Source organism: Protopterus annectens, chromosome 9.part0 (assembly GCF_019279795.1).
Source record: "Protopterus annectens isolate FY-2018-M chromosome 9.part0, PAN1.0, whole genome shotgun sequence".
NCBI lineage: Eukaryota > Metazoa > Chordata > Ceratodontiformes > Protopteridae > Protopterus > Protopterus annectens.
The window spans coordinates 538,441,693-538,463,965 of record NC_056743.1 but is presented as its reverse complement, the minus strand read 5'-3'; the positions used below and the strand labels follow the sequence as shown (position 1 = coordinate 538,463,965).

Here is a 22,273-nt window from a genome sequence, read left to right as displayed (position 1 = left end):
AAGGGCCTCTCTTCTCACAGCTAACTCAGCAGTAGCATTGCTTCTGAAATAACAGTTTAAATGTACAAATCACATTTAATTGTATAACTTAGGCAGAAGGGCACTTTACTTGTTCAGTTTAATCTGTTTTTACACAATGCTCCTGAAAGATTTACAAAAAAATAAAAAAATACGAAAGTGAAAGTCAGCTGGAGTAATTGTATTTTTCTCACAAGAAAATACCACATTTGAACATTTTCTCTTCAACATACACTAGGTCTGAAAATATCAAGGAACACAAGCATGTCATAAAACTACTCAGTATTATTCAGACATCTTTAGGTTCTGCATCTGATAACTAAAACTCACTATAAAGAGTTTGAAGACAGTATCAGACAAGATCATAGCAGATTAAAAGACATAACAGTTATATTGACAGAAGCTGACACGAAGATAACAGAAAATGAGATATACAGATAAATTACGTTTTACAGCAAAATCAGTCAAATAATTTGGTTTAATGATTAGGACTGCAGACTATGCAGGTACAATACACGACTCACATGTTTCCTTTATGAGACAAGCAAGGATACTGTCACCTCTGTTACTGCAGTATTTCTTTAATCTGCTTGAGTCATTGACGTTTTATATAGGGAAGGCTCATACATCACTATTACTCTAAACAACTACCCCTCAACAGAGACTGCAAAACATGTCATGAAAATTCATCATTTTCTCTAGGATGTTACCCGTAGTTAGAACAGTTTGGGCAGTCACTGTCTAGTAGGTGATGATTTGACATTTCAGACTTTGTGACATACAAAAAGCATTTACAAATTATAATGCACCTAAGGGGGAATATAAAAGAACTGCTATTTTGTAGATATAAAGTTTTTTTTTTTTTTGCTAGTGAAGATTTAATTTAATATTTATATTTAATGTTAAGATAGCATTTCCTGGTCAAAGGCCTAATCAGTGGAACATTTTTATTAATTTCACTAGTGCCTTTGATCTTGTCAGTCACTCAGTTCTCCTGGACCATGTCACTGAAATGGGCATTAATGATGCCACTCTGGCCTGGTTCAAAAACTACCCCTTCTCAATTAATTTCAATACATGATCTTCTGCATCAGTGTCTGTGCAGAAAGGTGTCCCTCCAGGACTGCTCCTGTTTTCTATGTAATGATACATTAACTTTCTCTTGATGTTCCCCATTTTCCTCTCTTGCTTTATGCTGATGACATGGTTCTCGGCTGCTGAAGCCATTCTGTCTCTTCTCTAACTTGATGCTTAGGCTGATTTCCATGCTCATATTTAATGGGTCAGCAATAAACAATTGTTGCTAAGGTCCTCTAAAACAAAACTGATGCTTCTTTGGCACTGGACAAAAGCACATTTCTATCTCCAAGCCTCTAAATTTTCTCAGTCATCTTAATAGCACTACTGAAAATGTCACTTCACACAAATATCAAGGGATTTGGTTTGACCTCTTCTGAAATTTCCAACTCCACCTGGACTACACACACAGAAAAAAAATGAATTCTGGTCAAATAGAATATCCCCTTTTTTATACAGACCCTGTAGAAATGAAATAGGTAAAGGCATTTTACTGACTTAGCTTGAATATTGTCCCCACTAATTGCTGCAGCTTCTAAAAGAAATGTATCCACCATTCAGTCCATTTGCAGATTCATCACTCTCACCCCAAGAAATGAACACCACTGCAAAACTATTGAAAACGCAACCTAACTACCTGTGAAACAAGGTGCTGACTTTTTACTTGCCTTTCAGCTATTTAAATCTTCCCTTCACTAGCTTCCAGACTATTCCGTGATGCATCAACATACAACCTTACACATCCTGGCCACACATATCCTCAACTCCAAACCACCCAACACTAGACGTCATTGTACAGACCATGCTTTGTCGATGCCGGGTCCCACATTATGTGAATTTCTCCCTTCTTAAAGATAATTCCTCTTATCCGATTTTCAGTTCCCAAATAAAAGCACATTTGAGGACTCTTGGAAAATGAAGCCGGTATTCTCTAGTCACATAATTATCATCTTCATTTCCTTCTTCCGTCTACATAACTAGCTCTACTTTTGATAGAAGTTCTGCCAGGATGCCAGCTCTGATTCCCATTTTGTATATAATGCATGCATATAGTGTTATTTTTCACCCACTCTATAATGTCACGTATCTATTTCTTTATTCCCTCAAAACATCTATGATAGTCATGTGGTACTGTATATAATATATGTATATATTGCTTATTGACGTTCACTCCATTAATGATGTCATGTAACTAGTGCATTTTCCCCAGGCTGAGACTGAAATGGGTCCAGTAGAATCAGTGCTCTACGCCAGTTAACAAATTCAGTATAAATTAAAATAAATTGATACATATTCCAAGGGCACTGAGTAGCACGACTATTCATTCCTTGTCAGTAACTTCCATCAGTCCATACCAGTAAATCCCAGAGTGAATCAATTCATCTCGTTTATATTTAAAGGAAAATAGTGAGTCACACTGCTTAGCAAGTTTATTACTGAGGTTTGGAAGGTGCTGGGTTTATCAGCGTGTTCCTCCTCTATGTTTTATTTATGTGTTGATGAGGATTTAGGCCCCTCATCTAGTATTGGCTGAGATAATGCACTTGTAAAGAAACAAAAGGTCTGGGAGAATCAGGTAGGTAATGTCAATAACTTTTAACTTTCCATTTCCAAAATGTGGAACAGCAGCTCTCACAGTGCGGATCAAATGGACAAAATGCGGAACACCGACAAAAAGCATACTAACAACTTCAACTGGAAAGAAGGATGGTTAAAATGTCTTACTTTATACTTACAAAAAAGTTATTTTAATGAATTCACATGATTCAGTATTATTTAACATTGATATCAGCTGAAAAACAATCGTAACACTGAATTTGTGACACAATCTTTCAATGTGGAACTGCTAAGGGCACACTTTTTAAGACTTAAAATATAGAAAGTTCCTGATAATGATGTACGCTTGACAGGTATGTGATAATAGCACAGAAAGTGAGATGGAGATCTCCCCTCAAATATCTGCAGGACAGTAAACAGAGAGATTGAGATTGCTGCCTTTCTTTATAATTCAGAGCCTTTAAGCATGTGATTTTTTTTTGGTTAGGACCCATTGGTGTCCTTCTAATTCTTTGATATGTTTAGGGAAATACATCCCAAAGAGGACATTGTTATCATTAATTCAGTGAGTTTTAGGGAACCATTACCTCTTTAAACCTTTATGTTTTTCCTTTTGCAGTGAACTAGGTTAGAGAAAAAAATTTCCCAACAACTATTGTTACAGTATTGTCAAAAGGAAAGGATCTAACCCCCAGGTAACTTGGTCTTGACTACACTTTCATTTCATATTGGTGCACTGTCTGCGCAGTAAGATAAGGAGATGATTCATCTACTAAAGTGATCATACCATATTACTTAGCATTTCCTTTAAGCCTGTTTTTAATATACCGAGTGTTTATAGGAAGAGTTTGTTCTAGAAGTTTGGGGTGTCATAGGGTGAATTAAAAACAACCTTGACTTTGCAGTCATCTGCAAGCTTTGTTTGCCAGAGGTCTCGGTTCTCTGCTTAGACATCTGAGAATTGAAATAAAAAACAGGAACGATCCCAGGGCTGGGGGACAGTGTTGGTCTCATCCACAATTTCTGATGCATTTGCACTGGGATTCAGTCTTTCAGTCAGTTTGCTATCCATCTCACCACATATAGGTTGATTTTTGACATATTCATATTTTAAATGATTCTAGCATGGGAAATGGAATGAAAGGCTTTAGTAGTGTATGGCTATAATCTTCAATATCTGTAACTCTGTCAAAGAAGTCTACCGGACTAAATAGACAGGATGTATCCTTCACAGATATTCTTACTATCCTGCACAATCATACTTCTCCAGAGAATTTATCTGTTGACATTAGAACTAAAGCCTATGTCCATAAAAAAAGGGACAGACAACATGATATTTTGAAGATTGTAACACCTTGGAACATCATCATCTTGAGGAAATTACCCAGCATATGCATAATGACTTTACTTGATTTTTTTTTCATTATGGGTTCATAGGTTCATGAGTTGTTACTAGGCTATCAGCCCACGAGCCATTTTAGGCCTAGTCAAGCTTTCCCTTAATTTACCAAAATATTGCTGATGTGTTAATACCTAAAAATGTTGCATTTACAGTATATGTTTGTACACATCAAACATTCACAGGCCACCATTATCCATTAAGGACATAGTTGCCAAAACAGGGGTGAATTTGTGATTTTCCATTCATTATTCTAAGTTACATTTTAAATAGAGTTAGGGATTATCTTTGCTTCACATGGATCGAAAGCCTGTTCCAGAGATGGGGTAACCTTTGAGACACATACCTGTCCTTCCAACATTTCCAGTTTATTTCTCAGATGAAGTTTGGGTCCTGGGAATAAATATTTCAGATGCTATTAGTTTTTGCAGATATGCGACAAATCTATCAGTGTGGGATCAGAGTATACCTTGTATATAGCGTGCATCAGTATGTTGTAGACAACAGAGGGATTGGTCTTTGAGAAATTCTGCACATGACTTGTATTCTCTCTCTATACTTTTCATGGGGTATCTCTGAATTCTCTCAAGCTGTTGCAAGTGCCTGGTTAGGTACATGTCAAAGGGTGTATCATACCTGATGTTTGGTTTGATGATAGTCGAGTACAGAAGAACAGTGACCTTGGATCTGTATACCATGAAATTAGTTATAAGTTGTGCAACACAGAATGATTTTCTGCATACCCATTTCCCTGACCACTAAACCACAATGTCCATTGCATTTCTTTGCTGTTTGTCTAGCACAACACAGAAACACATGCTTAAATGTATTTATTCTCATTTTCTTAACTTCCTTATATAGTAGATTTTACTTGAAAACAATATTACTTGTTTTTTAATGCAGTACTTCTCACAGTGTTTAACAACATATAGTTTAGTTTTGTTCTGTCATGTTTTGCTATATAATTTTGCCGTGTGACAGTTCTTATTCAGACTGGCATAACCTTCTGCTTTCTTTAAATTACAATGTAAAGACTGCTGATTTAAGTCTTCTCCTTAAAAAGTGCATGAATATACTGAAAGTCATAATCTGATGAATACTGTAATGTCTGATTTGATAATATGCTGTCTACAGACTTACTAGCTTCTATTTAAAGACACCGTCATGATTAATTCATTCACAGACTCTAAACAATCTATTCACCCTCTAGCCTCCTTTCAGTCTTTCCTATCTCATGCATCTTAATTTGAAAGTCACATTTCCAGCAGAATAATAATTAGACACCATGTTAGCCACTATTTCCCATATTTCCTATTCCCTTTTATTGGTTTCAGCACCTTTGCACTTCTCTTGAAAATAGAAGAGCGGATCTCATGGGACTCGTACTATTTCATGAAGACCATGTTTGAGATATCTTATTAATTACACTTAGTTGCATGTGCCACTGATTCAAAGAAGTCATCGCACTATATTTCTAAAGATACATCCATTTCAGAGGTGACTATTTATATATATATATATATATATATATATATATATATATATATATATATGGTTTACATTTAAATTGCCGAGGGAAGTTTCGATGACCACGGCTTGCTGAATGACATTTGGCAGACCTGTGTTGCTGATCCTTCCCTTGTGCGAGTTCCATTTCAGTGAATGATCAGTGCATTCGCAAAGATGAGGTCGGTCATTGAACTACAGATTGCAGTACAGTGGGGAATCAGGAAATGTACCCTTTGTTTGGAATATATATTTTGCAGGAGGTGTGGGGGGGTTGCAGGGGCTGTTCACATTGTCTGGTGCAATGTAGGACTGCATTCTATTAATATCGAGAAAGGTAGAATTTGCATACTAATATGCAGATTTGACATTTTGCACATCAGTACACTCTGTTTTTGGGTTTCCAAGTCGATATTATCGTATTTCAGCCAACTTCATTTCATATGTATGGGTCTACTTCACATGACATAAAACAGAATTTCATTTCACTGAGACCAAATTACCTAATTTTCAAAATAGTGAAAACTCATTTGACTGAATTTTAAGCCACAGATATGATGTGGGTTTCTCTTCACCTGTAACTTGCTTTTGATAAAAAGAATTACTGTAACTTACAGTGCTGACTGTCAGAATACCGATAATTATGTAGAAAGTAGTGTTGTAGTGTTTCTAAATGTGCATATGTCTCTCTACATTTTTATGGGAAGTATCTAAAGTAATATGGTGGATGTTTTGTGCGTTCTCAGCAGTAGTGGCAGTGGTGTAGAGTACTACAATGCAAGTACACGGTATATGCCCTTTCCCCCACTGTAGTGCGATCCTGGAGTTAGTATACATATACATATATATATATATATATATATATATATATATATATATATATATATATAGTTAGGAGGGGTTCTGCAACGAGTTAGTCATTGGTGTTGTAAGTGTGCATGTCTTTGGTGTACAATTTAGTATTTTGAAATTCAGCATTGTAAGGTTTTGGTGAAATGAGATTCAGTCAAATGAGTTTTCAGTATTTTTAAAATTAGGTAATTTGGTCTCAGTCAAATGAGTTTTAGCTGTAACACTATATATATATATATATATATATATATATATATATATATATATATATATATATATATATATATATATATACACACAACCTATATGTGTAATACAGAATAGGAGTGAACACTGTAGATATGTTTTCTCATTAATGCAAGCTTGCTTTATTGTTCACTAGAACAATCTAACTTGCCTTTATAGTCTTTGCATGCAAGCTCTTTTGTGAAACCAATGCATATCCTTTTCAGGTACAACTGCTGCCTCTTGTTTCTAGAACTTTCCAGCTGGGAGATCGCCATATAGTTTAAGATTGTGTATATCAAGGCAGCCCTAGGTAAGTTATCATTTGTTTCTTCTTCTCAAGTATAGAAATACAATATTCAGCATAAGGATATAAAGCTAATTATTTAATACTATTCCTTCCTGCGGTGGTGGTGCTGCGGTAGTGTTGTCGCCTCACAGTAAGACATTGTCCTGTTCGATTCTCAGCTAGAGCGTCTTCTGTGTGGAGACATGCATGAATGGGCGTACCTTCATTGAAGGTTGTGCGTCACAGCTGGGAACTCGGCATGTAAAAACCTACTGCCACTCATTAGCGGACTGGAGTTCCACTGTGGCGACCCCTAACCGGGAAAAGTCAAAAGACACAACATTTAATACTGTTCCTTGGAATCCTACAACATCCAATAAGCTACACAAGTCACCGGCCATCTGGCCATGTTGATTTACTCACCTCCTATTTGCTGTGGAGAGTTGTTATAATATTATGACATTTTTAGGCTTTTTTTGTAAATAAAAGTTTAACCATATGTAGATTTATAACTGTAACACTATTGCATGAAGAATAATCTTTTATGTATACATTGAAAAATAACTTTCAAATATGGGGGAAACAAATATAGATAAGACAATAGCCTCTAACAACATAGAAATATTTCTTGCCCACAATAACGAAATTAAAACCTGCACAACAAATTGAACTATGAAATACAATGACAGGCTCTCTATGACTCTCAGAACTAGATTATCTCTCATGTTATACTGAATTGATTCAGGTTAATATGGAATGGCATTTTCTATACCAGTGCATCAGGAAATGGAAAAGGATTTTGGACACTAATTACCTTTTTAAACCAATTATTAAAAATCAGATTTTGTCGTAAAAATCTGAAAACATACTATTTAATGCTTTGAACAAAGCAGTACCAGATTTGCAGTAAGGTGCTAGATATCATCCTCATTCAAAATCATGTTTTTTATGATATCATGAAGGCATTGAACAATGTTAAGACAAGTAGTATTAAGTAAGATATATATATATATAAATACATATATATATATATATATATATATATATATATATATATATAAATACATATAAGTATAGAAAGATAATCTGTGTGTGAGAGGGTGTGATTGGAAGTTCTTAGAGTGGTTGACGTTTGGTTACTGTCAACAGCTGTTTTGTTGAAACACTTTGATCGACAAAACAGATGTTCAACAATTGTATGAAAATGCAATATTAACGGAGTTGGGAAATATATCCCAGTAATAATCCCTGTTATTACATCTAATGTAGTATTCTTCATATCTGTTATAGTTCTCTAGGTAAGCATTGTCAAACTGTGTGTTTATAAGTCGATAATTGTACTGTTTTCAACAGTTAGGGTATATGTGTGATTTTGTAATCTCAGGTAAACATACTTGCAAGGAATCGAGGTAATGAATAGTTAATAAAATGTCTGTCATTGAACTTAATATTGTTTTTGAAATTTTGCAATGCCATGTAGTGTGTTTATTAATTTAGGGCATTTATGAACTGAACCGTTAAAGTGGTTTCCCCCGCTTTTATTGGTACTTAATTTGAAGGTCAGTATTAAGACATTGTATTTCTACTGTCTGATTCAAATGTGGCAATGGAGAAAAAAATCTCCTGTGTTACCCTGAGGTAATGTTTTATTTAGACATTATAGTCACCATTTGATTAGCTCATTTATATCGACTATCTCACTATGTAATGCATTTATAATCTGATTTATAATTAGTTATTTAGAGATACCTTTCAGTTTGTAAATAAATGAAAAAAAAATGAATTCAGAACCATTTACTACCTCATCTGACAAATTTTAAATAGTGTACTCCTGTTGCTTGTTTTCTCCTCCTCCAAAAGTCAAGTATTAATCAAGAATCATGTGATAAGACCTTAACCTGGTATGTGACATTAACAGAACCTGCTGGAGGAACAGATTTGTCTCCCAGAGGTTACCACACCTTTGAAACCAACTCCCACTTCATGTCAAACAGAGCACCTCATTGGCCCTCTTCAAATGCAATCTGGACGATTGGATGGGTAACAGTAAATTCACCCCAGAGGTTCAACCTGTGTCCTTCTGGGACAGGGGCAGTAGGTATTGATCGTGGAAATAAGGATAGAACTTGGCCAAGCTTCTATGGGCCCTAGTGCCATTTTCCTAGTAACGTCTTATGATGCTATAATAAAATGCGCTAACTAGCTCATTCCCAGTCTTCCAACAAGGCGGATAGCGATTAGGTCTGAGTCCAGGATGAAATGGAACAATTAGGTATAAAGGGGAGGTAAGAAATGTCGTCCTGTCATCCAAGATAATCTTGTTAACGTACCTAGTACATTTAAAATGAAGAGCATCAGACTGAGAGGCTTGTGTTAGATAGAATTGCTTTTTTCCACAGCTGGCATGGCAGCTGGCATTGATTTGATGGAAAGGACACCTACTTTTAGCTTTCAAGTATTTGCCTCATACCATCGTAATCTTAATATTGGTTAGCATGCTTGAAGTACTAGTCATAAGTAACGTTCTTTTTGATTTGATCACTTCATGTCCAAATACTGAAATTACTTTACTGTGATTATCCCCCTGAGAAAAGCTATATATTTTGGATTTTAAAGTATTATTATTGTTGGCTAAAAAATAGTGAAGCAGGAGGGGGGCATAATTGCAACTTCTTACTGATGTTTAGAATTGCAGAAAAGAATAAAAAGTATCAGATAAGTTTTTTGTCTGTAAGAACTTAATTACTTTCAGTCATTAGTGTTTCTATCAAGATGGATGTGCACTTGTTTTTCATTCATGTATGAGCACTGAGAGGCACAGTGACCAGCGGATAGCAGTGTCACCTCAAAGCAAGAGGTTCCCTGGTTTGATTCTCAGCTGGGGAGCCTTCTATGCAGAGTCTGCATTTCCTCCTTGTGTTCACGTGGGATTCCTCCTGGTGCACTGGTTTCTCCCCACATTCCAAAGATATGCAGTAGGTTGAATGGGTACTCTAAACTAGATATAGGTGTGAGTGTGTGGTGGGGAAGAACTACTGCAACAGGGTTAGCCACCCAGCAGTATAATCCTTGGCTCTAGATGACTTTCACTGCTGAAGTGGTAAACTGTTCCCATGTGCAAAAATGGGAGAAAGGGGTTGTGGATGGATGGATTCATGTGTGAGCACTGTTCTGTTTACACTTAATATATTAATAAAGTCCTTGTAAGTATAGTTTGTAGCCTCATTTTATAAAGTTGTAAATACTGTTAGGACATCTGTAAAGTAACCAGCTACTGACGGCAGGTTAGGTATTAAGTTCTTAATATATAATGACTGTACAGCAATTCACTCATTTTGTGATATATAACATATGAACATAAAACTTTGCATATTCTGTTTTATAAGAATCTTTTATAATAATAAAACTGTTATGCACAAGGCATTGAATATTTACAGTCTTTCAGTCATTAGAGTTTATTGCTTACAAATTTTAAAGCTTGAAACATTTGATTTAGAATTTGCCTGCTAATCCAGTGTATCAGTTATTATTTTATTTTATTTAGTTCTTGGCAGTAGAATAATTCTTCTTGTCGTTTACTTGATAGTTTATATGGCGCACTATTCATTCATGAAAACAATGACAACAGAGAAAAATGTTAAGGTTAAGTCTTTATATTTAATTTATTATAGCAATTATGTGGTTACCGCCATGATTTTTTTTTTAATAAATTGAGATTCAAATTGACAGTTAATATTTACGTATTTCAGGGAATTCATTAAAGTCCCTGTTGTGAGCCATATGGCCACAGGCCCTTCCAGCAGAATGCACCCATTTGTGGCTCAGGAACATGCTAGCTGCAATGAGGAAAGTGCTCATTATTAGTTGGTTAGCATATTTCCTGAATAGCATTTACTTCTGTGAAGTAGAGGCCATGTTTGATATGCAAATTTCAGTCATAACCTGATTCTCATGTAGGCAGTGTAATCCACCCTCCGATCACTCACACACACAAACAAACATGAACACACATGCACACACAAACACAAGTACACATACATACAAACATGCCCTACATACACAAACACACAGAGACACACTTACATACACAACACACACACACACACACACACACACACACACACACACAGACACACACACACACCACAATCCCTGTAACTGTTCCTGCCCTACCGTGGTTCCCCTTACCCCTGTAATACTTTAATGCCATTATAACACATATATATTATACCCACTTGTCCAAAGGCTTCCCTCACTCCTCTCTCCCTCTGTAAAAGTGTTGGTGGCTTTACAGCACTTTTAAGTGCACCTGGTGGTTCCCCCATCTGTGTTATGCTGGCCTGTGCATTAGGGGACTTTATGGAGTAAACTCTAGTGTCTAGTGTATCCCTCATCTGGTCCCCAATCTCTGTTTTGATATCACTGCCATTATGCCACTTTAACAATAAGCCCTGGTATGTATTTTCACTTTCCCATCACCATGGTTGTGCTCAGTACCATGTTGTGGTGGGGATGGCCATGCTGATCTACATGACCACTTACTTGATGAGATGCCTTTCTAAAGGCAGCTATAAGGAGACCACACGTGGCTTGTCAGTAAATGTCTGTAAGCCAAGAATGTCTCATTAACATCCAGCATGGCCACAGGACCAGACCTTCATACTGCTCTGTACCTTCATATTGTATAACTATACAGCACCATGTAAGGGTGCATGTTGAATACCAAAAAGGTTCCACGATGGTTATGTGGCCATGTACAAATTGTGGTACCTTTATGAATTCAGGACAATGGATCCATTTAGTAAGTTTATTAGAAATATATTGAATTTTCCATAAATGAGAACTGACCCTTTCCAAAGTATTATTGTTTACTGCCATATATCAGAAAACCTTGATATTGACTGGACATGATTATGTGACGCTGATTTCATCATACTTTGTATACATAATGGTTGACAAGGATTTCCTTTTCTAGTATTTCTAAAATATTTTCCTAACTATGCAGTCTCTTTTTACATTGCATACCAAGCTACCTTACCAATCAAGTCATTGGGGGTGGGGAGTTATAAGTATTTTGCAGAATAGATGTAAGGCAGTTCAAATAATTTCTGGTGATCTGAGATAAAAACATGTTTCCAAAGAGCCATATGCAAAAGAAAGTGTGCCATAATACCAAGACACTAGACAATACAACTCAGAAAACCCACAACAGGTGCTACAGCCAAATGGATGCAAGATAAACACAGAGTTTCACATTTTTTTTGACATGTACCTGTTTAGAAAAAGAGAGGCCTCAGCTCTCACATCATACTGCAATTGACTGAGAGAGCAGACAGTGAATGACTAAGAAAGAATACATGTTATTTTCACATCCATTTGCAGCTTTAACAAAATGCTGATCTGTATACATGCTTCTGTAGACGACAGCTGAATGAGCAGCTTCCCTGCATCATTTATATATGCTTTTTTAGTACAGTTGTGCTCCACTGTATATTTTTCCACCAAATGAGAAAGTAATCAGAATTTCTAGCACTGTCTTTACCTCAAAATGTGACATGAATGCTTGATTTGTAGAGAATTACACTTGCCGTTGGGACCAGAATTATAACTTGATAAACAATATTTGGAGAGATAACACCTCATAAAGTGATTTTTTTTCCTTAGGTTGAATGGTTGAAGAATGAGGAACCCATTGCTTCCCTTTCGGACGACAATATTGACACAAGGGCAGATCACAACCTCATTATTAAACACGCTCGTCTTTCAGATTCTGGAAACTACACCTGTCTGGCTGAAAATATTGTGGCAAAGAGAAGAAGTGGATCAGCTACAGTTATAGTTTATGGTAAGTTCAATATCAAACGTCATTCATCCTTTACTGAATGACATCATACTTCATTTCTCTCTTACACATGACATCATTCTTCATTTCTTATAGCTGATCACAATGTTAAGAGCCATTTCATAACTGGAATGCATCGTATTTGTATTGATCTGTTTCACTTTTTATATGTTTTTAGGTTTTTATTTATGATGAAAACAGACATGTTAATAATCATGTCAGTTCAGCATTTTTTTTAAATAATTTTAGAGATAAGGAAATGAGCAAATTCATAAGATTGTTTATTCAGCATTGAGGCTATAGGCAGTCAAGGCATACTGTCTATTTGTAATCATATCAAAACTTGTATCCACTTCCCAAAAATCTAAGTTAAACTTGAATTCTTCAGTTTCATTGATTATTGAAATATTTATGGGTACCTTGTTCCACCCCATGGTAGAACATAAGTTATATATATATATATATATATATATATATATATATATATATATATATATATATATATATATATATATATATCCATTTTAGTTCTACTAGGTGAAAAACTTGTCTTATCAAATGTATTATTTAAACTTCTTTTATTGTTCTTTAGAGTTAATCAGTGTATTACCTGATACACATTTTCAATAAATATTCATTATCATATTGTAACAGTTACAATTTTCCTTTCACCAAGCTATATGAGATGATATTCCAAAGAAACCTAGTTTTTTAGTGATCCAAAGTGTTGAGAACCAAGTTATTTGCTATGGGTATCATAGATTATAGGAGAAAGAAAAGAAAGTCCAAAGTACTGATGAACATTCTGACTTGGAATTCTGCTACATAGACCCTATCCAGATATGATAACATTTGACTGAAGCAGAAGGGAACCAAGAAAGGATTTGCTGTGCTTCCATAGCATGGTATGCCTTTGTGACTGTTTTTTTTTTCCCCAATGGAATCATGCCAGTCTATTGATAACGATTAAAATGGTAGCCTAACTCTCAAGAAAACTCTGCTTAAATAACTTTCAGAAAACATCAGACATATATATTTTTTTTGTGGGAGCAAGCACCAATGCACACACCATGTTGTGGGACCACCTCTAACTTTAATATACCCACTCTATGGTCATGCAACCAATGAGAAAGGAGAACAATCCATTATCTGAGAAAGTTGTTTCCACAGTATTGCCCCACTCTAATGGCATTCAACTTAAATAATATCCAAATATATCCTTGTGTGCAGCAACCCATCTTCAGACTCTGACAAGTACTTCAGAACCAAAAGAGTATGTACTCAAGAATCATGTACTTGTAAAGTATTACTTAGGTGCTAGACCAAGGCCAACAGTGCTCCAAACTTGAATAGTACTATTGCTGAGTTTAAGTGCAATTCCAGGGAAAATATTAAAAAGGCTTCACTGCAATCAAGACTTTTCTTCATATTAGAAGGAATGCATGTTTTAACTTTCAACATAAAGGCTTAGTGTTAATGCCTTTGCATACTGAGTTTTTTTGTTATTTAAAGCATGCACACTTGCAGAGGCCTGTCTAGCTAGCCCAGTTTTCCTAACTCCAGTCCCGTAAGACCCCCAGTTCACACATTAGTTGATGACACACTGCTGGATTCTGTACCTCTCTCTCAGAGTTACAAGCCAAGATTTTTATTTTTTTTCTACGGCTTTTGCATCCAAATGTGCCTTTTCCCCAGTTTCATCAGTGACCAGTCAATATTAGACTATTTTTGTATGGCAATAGCTATCCACTTCCAAACTAAACTGCATTACCCCAGAATTAAGTAACACCAGAAATAATTAACTTGTGCTAATTTAGTTCCCCCCTTGAACTGTACTGCCACTTACTTAATGCAGTTCATCTATTATCTTGGAACTCTCTCCATATCACTTACCTGCAGTTTGAATCAATTGATTGGTTTTGTTTGACTTGTCCATCCTCCAAAATCTGGTTCTGCCCACTCTGTTCACCCTCGCTACACTCGGGCTCACTATGCTCCCCACCCTGCCCCCTAATCCCTCCCACCCCAAGGACAAATACATTTATTTCTGCTACACTCCACCCACACCTGAGATTAACCAATCCACACTCACCAATCCCTCCCTACCCAACTGGCTACATCCCTTTTGTTAACCAATCACACTAACACACATTCCTGACAATGATTCTGTACTCACTAATCTGAGTCCTCCTCATCTCCTCCACCTTCCTACTCCTGCTAAATGCAACATCCATTCAACACACACATCCGCATACAAAACCACTATCTACAACCTCTTAATATTATACTTTCAGCCCCAACTACTCATCTATTCACCCTAGTCTAACCTCTATTTCAGCCATCCATTACACCAAACTAAACGTTCCGTCATGTCATACTAAGAAACACTCCTTATGTTCCCAAATTAGCAAACAACATCTAAAGCGAAGATTATTGTACCACCCTCTCAAAAAAAAAAATCTTTTCTCAATGCAGGGATGTCCACCCAAACCCAGGACCCTCCACTGATTCCACAGCCCATCATGCTTCCAGTAAAACCCTATAACTGATAACTCTAAACCTACAAAGCATCAGAAACAAAATCACAAGCTTCCATGCTTGGATTTCCCAAACCCAACCTGATATAGTTGCTACTACTGAAACCTTATTCAAACATTACATAAAAGACACTGAATTTCTCCCACCAGGCTACAACTGTCTTCAATCTGACAGGCCATGTAAAAAATGAGATGGCATTGCCATACTCTATTCCAACCACCTCAACATTGTCCACTACTCTAGCCCCATACCTCAATTTGAATCTGCAGAAATTCTCATTTGGTATCTCCAATTCAATAATACTAAAAAATCTTTACAGTCAATCTCTACATTCCCCCCAGAAATAACATTCCTATACTAGAAAACAATCCTCGCCTGGACATCTAAAACTATTCAAAATGAAACAATCAACCTAGTTGATGTTAACATTGATTGTTTGGAACTTACCAGAAAATAGTCCACCTCTAACATAAACCTGTTGTCCTACACCCAAGTAGCAACAGACATTACCAGAACAAACAAAATCAAAAACAATGGCTCTACACTAGAATGGATTCTAGTGTATGATTGGAGTAAAATTTCAGCCACAAGCACATTACCTCAAACCATAAGTAATCACCTAACTGTTTATATCCTTCGGAAATACTTCCCCTGACCACAATACCCACCAGAATAAACTAACCAGGAACCTATCCAAATTCAGCCCAGAAACTTTAAACAACACCCTCCAACAAATAGACTGGAGTGCCCTAAAAGTGCTACCTTTAGATGAGGCTGTTGAACTCTTCAATACTACATTTTTAAGTATTCTAAATAACTTAGCTCCTCTACATGTAAAATGAATCAAAACCAGCCATGCTAACTGGCTAACTAGAGCCACAAAACAACTTATGACAAACAGAGATAGAGCATGGAAACTCTGGCATAAAACCAGAAATCTTGCTCACCTCCTAGAATTTAAACAACTCCAAAATCAAGCCAAACACTTCATAATCAGAGATAAGAAAAACTTCTACCTCACATCCCAGAACCAAAACAGAAACAATGCTAAGAAATTTTGGGGTACCATCTCTAGTTAACTGCATCCAGGTAACAAAAACAACTCATGCCCACATCCAGACAAATCCCCCAATGAAATATCAACCCTCTTCATCACACACTTTATAGATACCATCTCCAAACTTTCTGCCACCTTCCCACAAACAAATTCAAAAGCTAGCAAACATACACTCATGCAACCTTCACACAACCACCCCAATGCTTGCTTTTCCTTCTCCCCTATCCCCACAGCTACCATTCACAAATTACTACTCAAACTAAAACCCTGTACAACTGGTCCAGATAATCTACCCCCAGATTACTTACAAATGTCAGCCAAATCTATAGCCTACCCCATTAGCATATTAATCAACAGATCCCTCCAAGAGCCTCATGTACCTGTAATCTGGAAAAAAGGCTACATACTCCCATTTCACATAGCTGGCCCTAACATAGATTTCACCAATTTCCGGCCAATTGCAATACTCTCCCCACTATCCAAAATCATGGAGAAATGCATCCACGCTCAGCTCCTAAATTTCCTAACAGAAAATAAGATATTATCCCCATCCCAACATTGATTCTGCCCTTATCACAGTACCACCACTGCACTCCTATCATTCATGGACACTGTGACCCAAGCAAGGGACACTGGAAAAATTGTCTCCTCTCTCTTTCTGGACCTCTCCAAAGCCTTCAACACCATATCCCACCCCTTACTCCTGGCAAAGTTATGCAATCTGGGAATGTCACCCCCCCACTCTTAATTGGCTCTCTGATTATGTAGCCAGCAGACAGAAAGCCACTAAATGGCTCCAGTCTTTCTCACCGTTCCTTAATATACACACAGGAGTTCCCCAAGGATCCATATTGAGATTCTCCTTTTTAGCATATTCATTAATGATTTCCACTCTGCCCTCCCCCTAAATCTTGTAATACACTATGCAGATGACTTGACCATTATCTGCATTGCTGACTCTCCTGACGAACACCTAGCTAGGACCCAACATGCTTTCTCAATCACTGAGGAATGGATGAATAACAACCATCTAGCCCTTAACCCCAGCAAAACTAACCTGCTTCTATTCACCCCCAAAAAATCAACCCCCCTAAATAGAGCAGATATTAATATCTATTCACAAAACAAAAAAATAGAGCAGTATCACAAACTAAACTTTTAGGAGTTATAATAGATGAACACTTAACCCTTCAATCTACACATCCAAAATTGCATCAAAAAACCCATCAGAAACTAGGTACCAACTATAAGCATAAATTGTACCTCACACTGACCGCTAGACAAACCCTTGCACTATCCTGTTTGCTTCCTTCACTTTTATACAGTGCCCATTTGTTCACTAACATTCAGAGTTCCTTAAAATCAAAGATTTGACTGCTGTTATAACAAGATTATTAGGTCCTCTACCAATGAAACTTACTCCTCCCATCACTGCATCTCCCTACACAAACTAAAATGGCTCACATTTCCCCATCACCTAACCTACTTGCAATTAACCACAGCTCACAATATCATTACCAAACCTTCCAATTCTCCATCCCTCGCCTTCCCATTTACTCTACATAAGCCCTCCCGACAACTCAGATCTGAAAATCAATTCCTTCTGAAAGTGCAAGTACCCAGTCTAGCAGTTGGTCAATCTCTCTACTCGTGTACCATTGCTAAACTTGGAATTCCCTACCCAGCTCTATCAGAACTATTTCCAATGACATATCCTTTAAAAAGTCTCTCAAACAGCATCTCTTAGCCCTGTGGCAATGTATATGTGCCTACGACTACAAAGCATCTTCACCCACCTGATCTCACTAACTTTTTTCTCCCCTCTGCTTAACAGTTATGCAGCTATCTCTTGCTGTCTTCAATCTGCACAACATATGATATATTGTACTTTGTATATTTTGTATATAATGTATACTGCCTTTGTTATTCTAGCCAGAAATTTATAATAAGATTGTATGTATGTTTTTTTTAGGTTTTCTCTGCATGTATGCAAAAAATGTGGTTGTATTTAAATTTCTTTTGTATGTGGAGATTTGCTCCCTGGGCCTCCATTGAAAATGGGCACTTTTTGGCCCAGTGGACCATCCTGGTAAACAAATGCAGATAAATAAATAAATATATAAGTAATTATGCAGCTGTTCCTTCCATTCAAATTTTCCAAATTTCATTGATTTTCACTTTTTTTTCTTTTTTTACATGGACAAGACACTCATTTTGCTGACCACTTCTAATCTATTAACCCTCTCTTTCCTCGTTAACTTCTCCTATTCTCATATCTGGGCTTGGCTACTTATTAAATCAGTGTCTTTGTTTGCCTAATTGTAAAGGGACAACATTTTGTTTTTGTTTCAGTTGTTTCACCTTATCCTGCCACACCACGTCCTCTGGTCATATTAGTGTACATCTTTTGCACAATCTCTTTCACCTTGTTTTCTGTACAGCTACCCCAAAAGAATATAGCATTCCAGGTGAATTCTTTTCAGCATACTGCAGAATAGAAGACTGACATTTGCTTCTGTGCTTACTACTACATATTCATCCTACCTGACACCTTTTTGGCTTTTACCTCCACAGCCTACCATCACAACCCACTAGACTGCTGTGTGACTGAGTTCCAGGTTCTTTTATCTCCCAACTACTTTTTTTCCTGCAGCCACAGGCTCTAGTCTATTAACACTGGAGATTTTGCCCTTTTCTCCAAAGTAAATAAAATACTTTTGCTTCTTATGTTAATGTTTGTTTCATAATTTTTATGTTTCAACAACCTTTGATGGAAGCAAATACCCATTTACATTAAAATGCATCATATTTGGGGTCAGCAGCAAACATAATGATCCATTTCATTATTTCTTCAATCTTCTGCAAAAGAAAGATATTAAGTAATGAAAGGTCCAAATGTTAACAAATGTGAAACTTCCTATTCTCTGCAGTAACTCCCAAGACTAGATTACTCATACTTCTCATCTTGACTGCTAGACTTCAGTGCAGTACACGGACACATGCCTTTATTAGACATGCATTTTATTTTATTTATATATTTACATTTGTTGACCGGGAGTGTCCGACTGGACGTAGGTCCATTTTCAGCGGAGGCCCGGGGAGAAAAGCTCCACAGTTAAAATATACAGACAGTAGTTACATTGGATTTACATAGCAATTAACAATTTGATCAACATAGCAATTAAAAATTACAAACATAGTTACAGATGAACATATCTTTATCATCTGCGAAGTACATAAACATTAACAATTATTACAATAAGAAGTTCCTGCTGTATAATAAGTAGTTAGGCTTATGAGCATCCGTGATTGCTATATTCAAGGTGGTTAGTGGGATGGAAAGAAAGGTAGTGGGTGGATGGTGTGGGTAATATTAGAGGGGGAGTTGCAAAGGCATAGCCAGCATGTTTTTAGGTGTGCTTTTAGTAAAGTTTGAAGTGGGTGCATGATGGTACAGAGGTAATTGTGGGTGGGAGGGAATTCCATAATTTGGCTATGGCGCAAGAGAATAGTGCTTCACCAGCAGAGTTATTGGCTTTAGTGATCTGTAAGTGATTTTTGTTGTTGGATCTTACTGGTCTAGTGGTGCGCTAGGGTTGGAGTAGATTCTGGAAGGATGGAACTTTTAGTGGATGGTTTTCTAGTTTGTGGGGGAGTGCGAGTTGATACCATTGAAGGAGGTGAGGTAGTTCAAGTCAGCCCAGTTCAGCAAGTGAGAGACAGTGGTGACTACAGTAGGCTGCCACTGTGGTAAATTTGGCGATTTTGTTGTAGCAGGTCTCGAGCTAGTTTAGATCGCATTGCCTTAGGTTGGTATATATTGGAGAGGCATAATGTAGGGTGGAGATAAGGTGGGAATTTGCTACTGAAATCTTTGCTGCTTTGGTGAGAAGTTTCTTATTTCTGTATAACGCCCCTAGTTTTTTGTGGACTTTTTTATGGTCATGGATATGTGTGAATGCCAAATTTTAGTTTATTGTCTATTTCCACACCTAGCAATTTGGTGTGTTCTGTTGGGTGTATAGTGGTGTCTTTTGCTGTGATGTTAAAGTGAGAGTTGTTTTGAGTATGTTTGGTGGGTTGGAAAATGAGTAGTTTAGTTTTGTTTGGGTTGAGTATTAACTGGGCATTGGATAACCAAGTTTCAACAGAGGAAAAGGCTTCCTGTGTAATTTTTTGCAGTTTGTGTAGGGACTGGGCTGAGCAGATGATGTTTGAGTCATCTGCGTATTGTATGAGTGGGCCGAGTTTGGTGGCAGAAGCTAGATTATTAGTGAAAATAAGAAGAGTAGGGATCCATGGATGGATCCTTGGGGAACCCCTATAGAGACAGGTAGTTGGGGAGATATGTCATTCTGCCATACAACAGATTATTGGTGGTCATACAGGTAACTCTGAAACCAGTTGATGACTGAGAGAAGGATAGGTTATTGAGGACAGAGATGAGTTGTTTGTGTGGGACCATGTCAAATGCTTTAGATAGGTCTAGGAAAGTAGCAGAGGAGAGATAGCCATTGTTTTTATGCTGACGGATAGTGCATGGGTGCCAGGACAAGCATATTTTGGTATATATTTTTTTTTATTAAAGCATACTACATACATACATCTGTAAGAACATTGCCAGTCATGAAATACACTGTCCTACATAATACTTTGCATCACTTTTTTAAAGATGTAAGTTAAGAACAATGGGCATACACCTGTACATCTCCTTCATAAAACCTTTTGTGTTGTACTGGGACACCAGTGTAGCCATCTGTGACATTTCTTGTATAATTTTAGAATCAAATGAAAGGATGCATAGCCTCACCAGGGCACCCATGTTTTTTCTAGCAGCTGCTTAGCTGCAAGAGTTGGAAACAGATTGGATCATTTTACATATGAATCTTTTGCATGGACTTGGTCCATTCATTTGGTTTGTTGAAGATCACATCAGCAAGCGGCGACATGTTGGTACTGCAGTCTTGTCACTGGTAGGATCTTTTTGATTGTGCAGCCTGGAGAGGAAGGAGAGGAGGTAGCATACCATGACCAGGTGGTAGAATGAAGATGGCAGAATCCAAGGTCAATGAAACTATCTGCAGAGGTGCTGCATATGCCACCAGCAAAAAAACTGAAGAAGGGGAAGATGGAGAAAGACCTCAAAGAGGACAGTACAGTGCCAGGACAAGATCCAACGTAGCCCATATTTCATAATGATGGCTAACGTTGCTTTAAAAGTACCCCACAGTAATCATACCTGCAAAGACATATGGGGAAATGACTGTCACTGAAGTATTAAAGGGGGTAGATATTCCAGCAGCTGTCAGGAGAAAAAAGTGGAAGTAGAACTTAACAGAAGATAAAACAAGAGAGATTTAGCACATTGTGGGTAGTACTTTTCAGCAAAAGGAGAAGGAACAGGAGGTGGGGGAGCTACAAATAATGACAGACGAAAGAAGGATAGACATTGATGGTTTAGAAACATGGGTCAGTAATCTGAAGGGTCAGACATGCAGATTGCAGGGTATAGAATGAGAAAGATGGTGCCATTGAGGTGGAATGGTGGTAGTTTACCAAATTACATAAAGCAAGGCATTAAATATGAGGTGAGAGATGGGAAGAAGCAAATTCCCATGAAAAGTGAAAATGAAGTAGGAAGATCACATTAAGCACTAGAGGTCGAACTTGTGGATCAGTACAGCATATTGTCCACAGACAATGGAAGAGGATAAGAGACTGGAGGAAAGAATAAAGGAACGTGAAAGGAGAAGGCAGCAAAAATCATAAATGATCTCAATCTCCCAGAAGCAGACTGGGAGATTTTGAGCTCCAGTATATAAGAGGAGGTGGATTGAGGTGTTAGACCATGATTGTTTTTCACTCTATCACATTACTTTACCAAATATTATACTAATCAGTTTAAAGAGAATT

General features: G+C 37.1%; 1 protein-coding gene across 1 annotated transcript in view; it reads left to right on the top strand.

Moving 5' to 3' along the window:
* UNC5D (unc-5 netrin receptor D) overlaps nucleotides 1-22,273 on the top strand; it is a 3,101,373-nt gene that overhangs the window by 1,776,325 nt on the left and 1,302,775 nt on the right. The window contains exon 5 of the mRNA XM_044083087.1: nucleotides 12,588-12,768. Within this exon, the coding sequence (XP_043939022.1) occupies nucleotides 12,588-12,768 (181 nt within the window). The remainder of the gene's footprint in view (nucleotides 1-12,587; nucleotides 12,769-22,273) is intronic.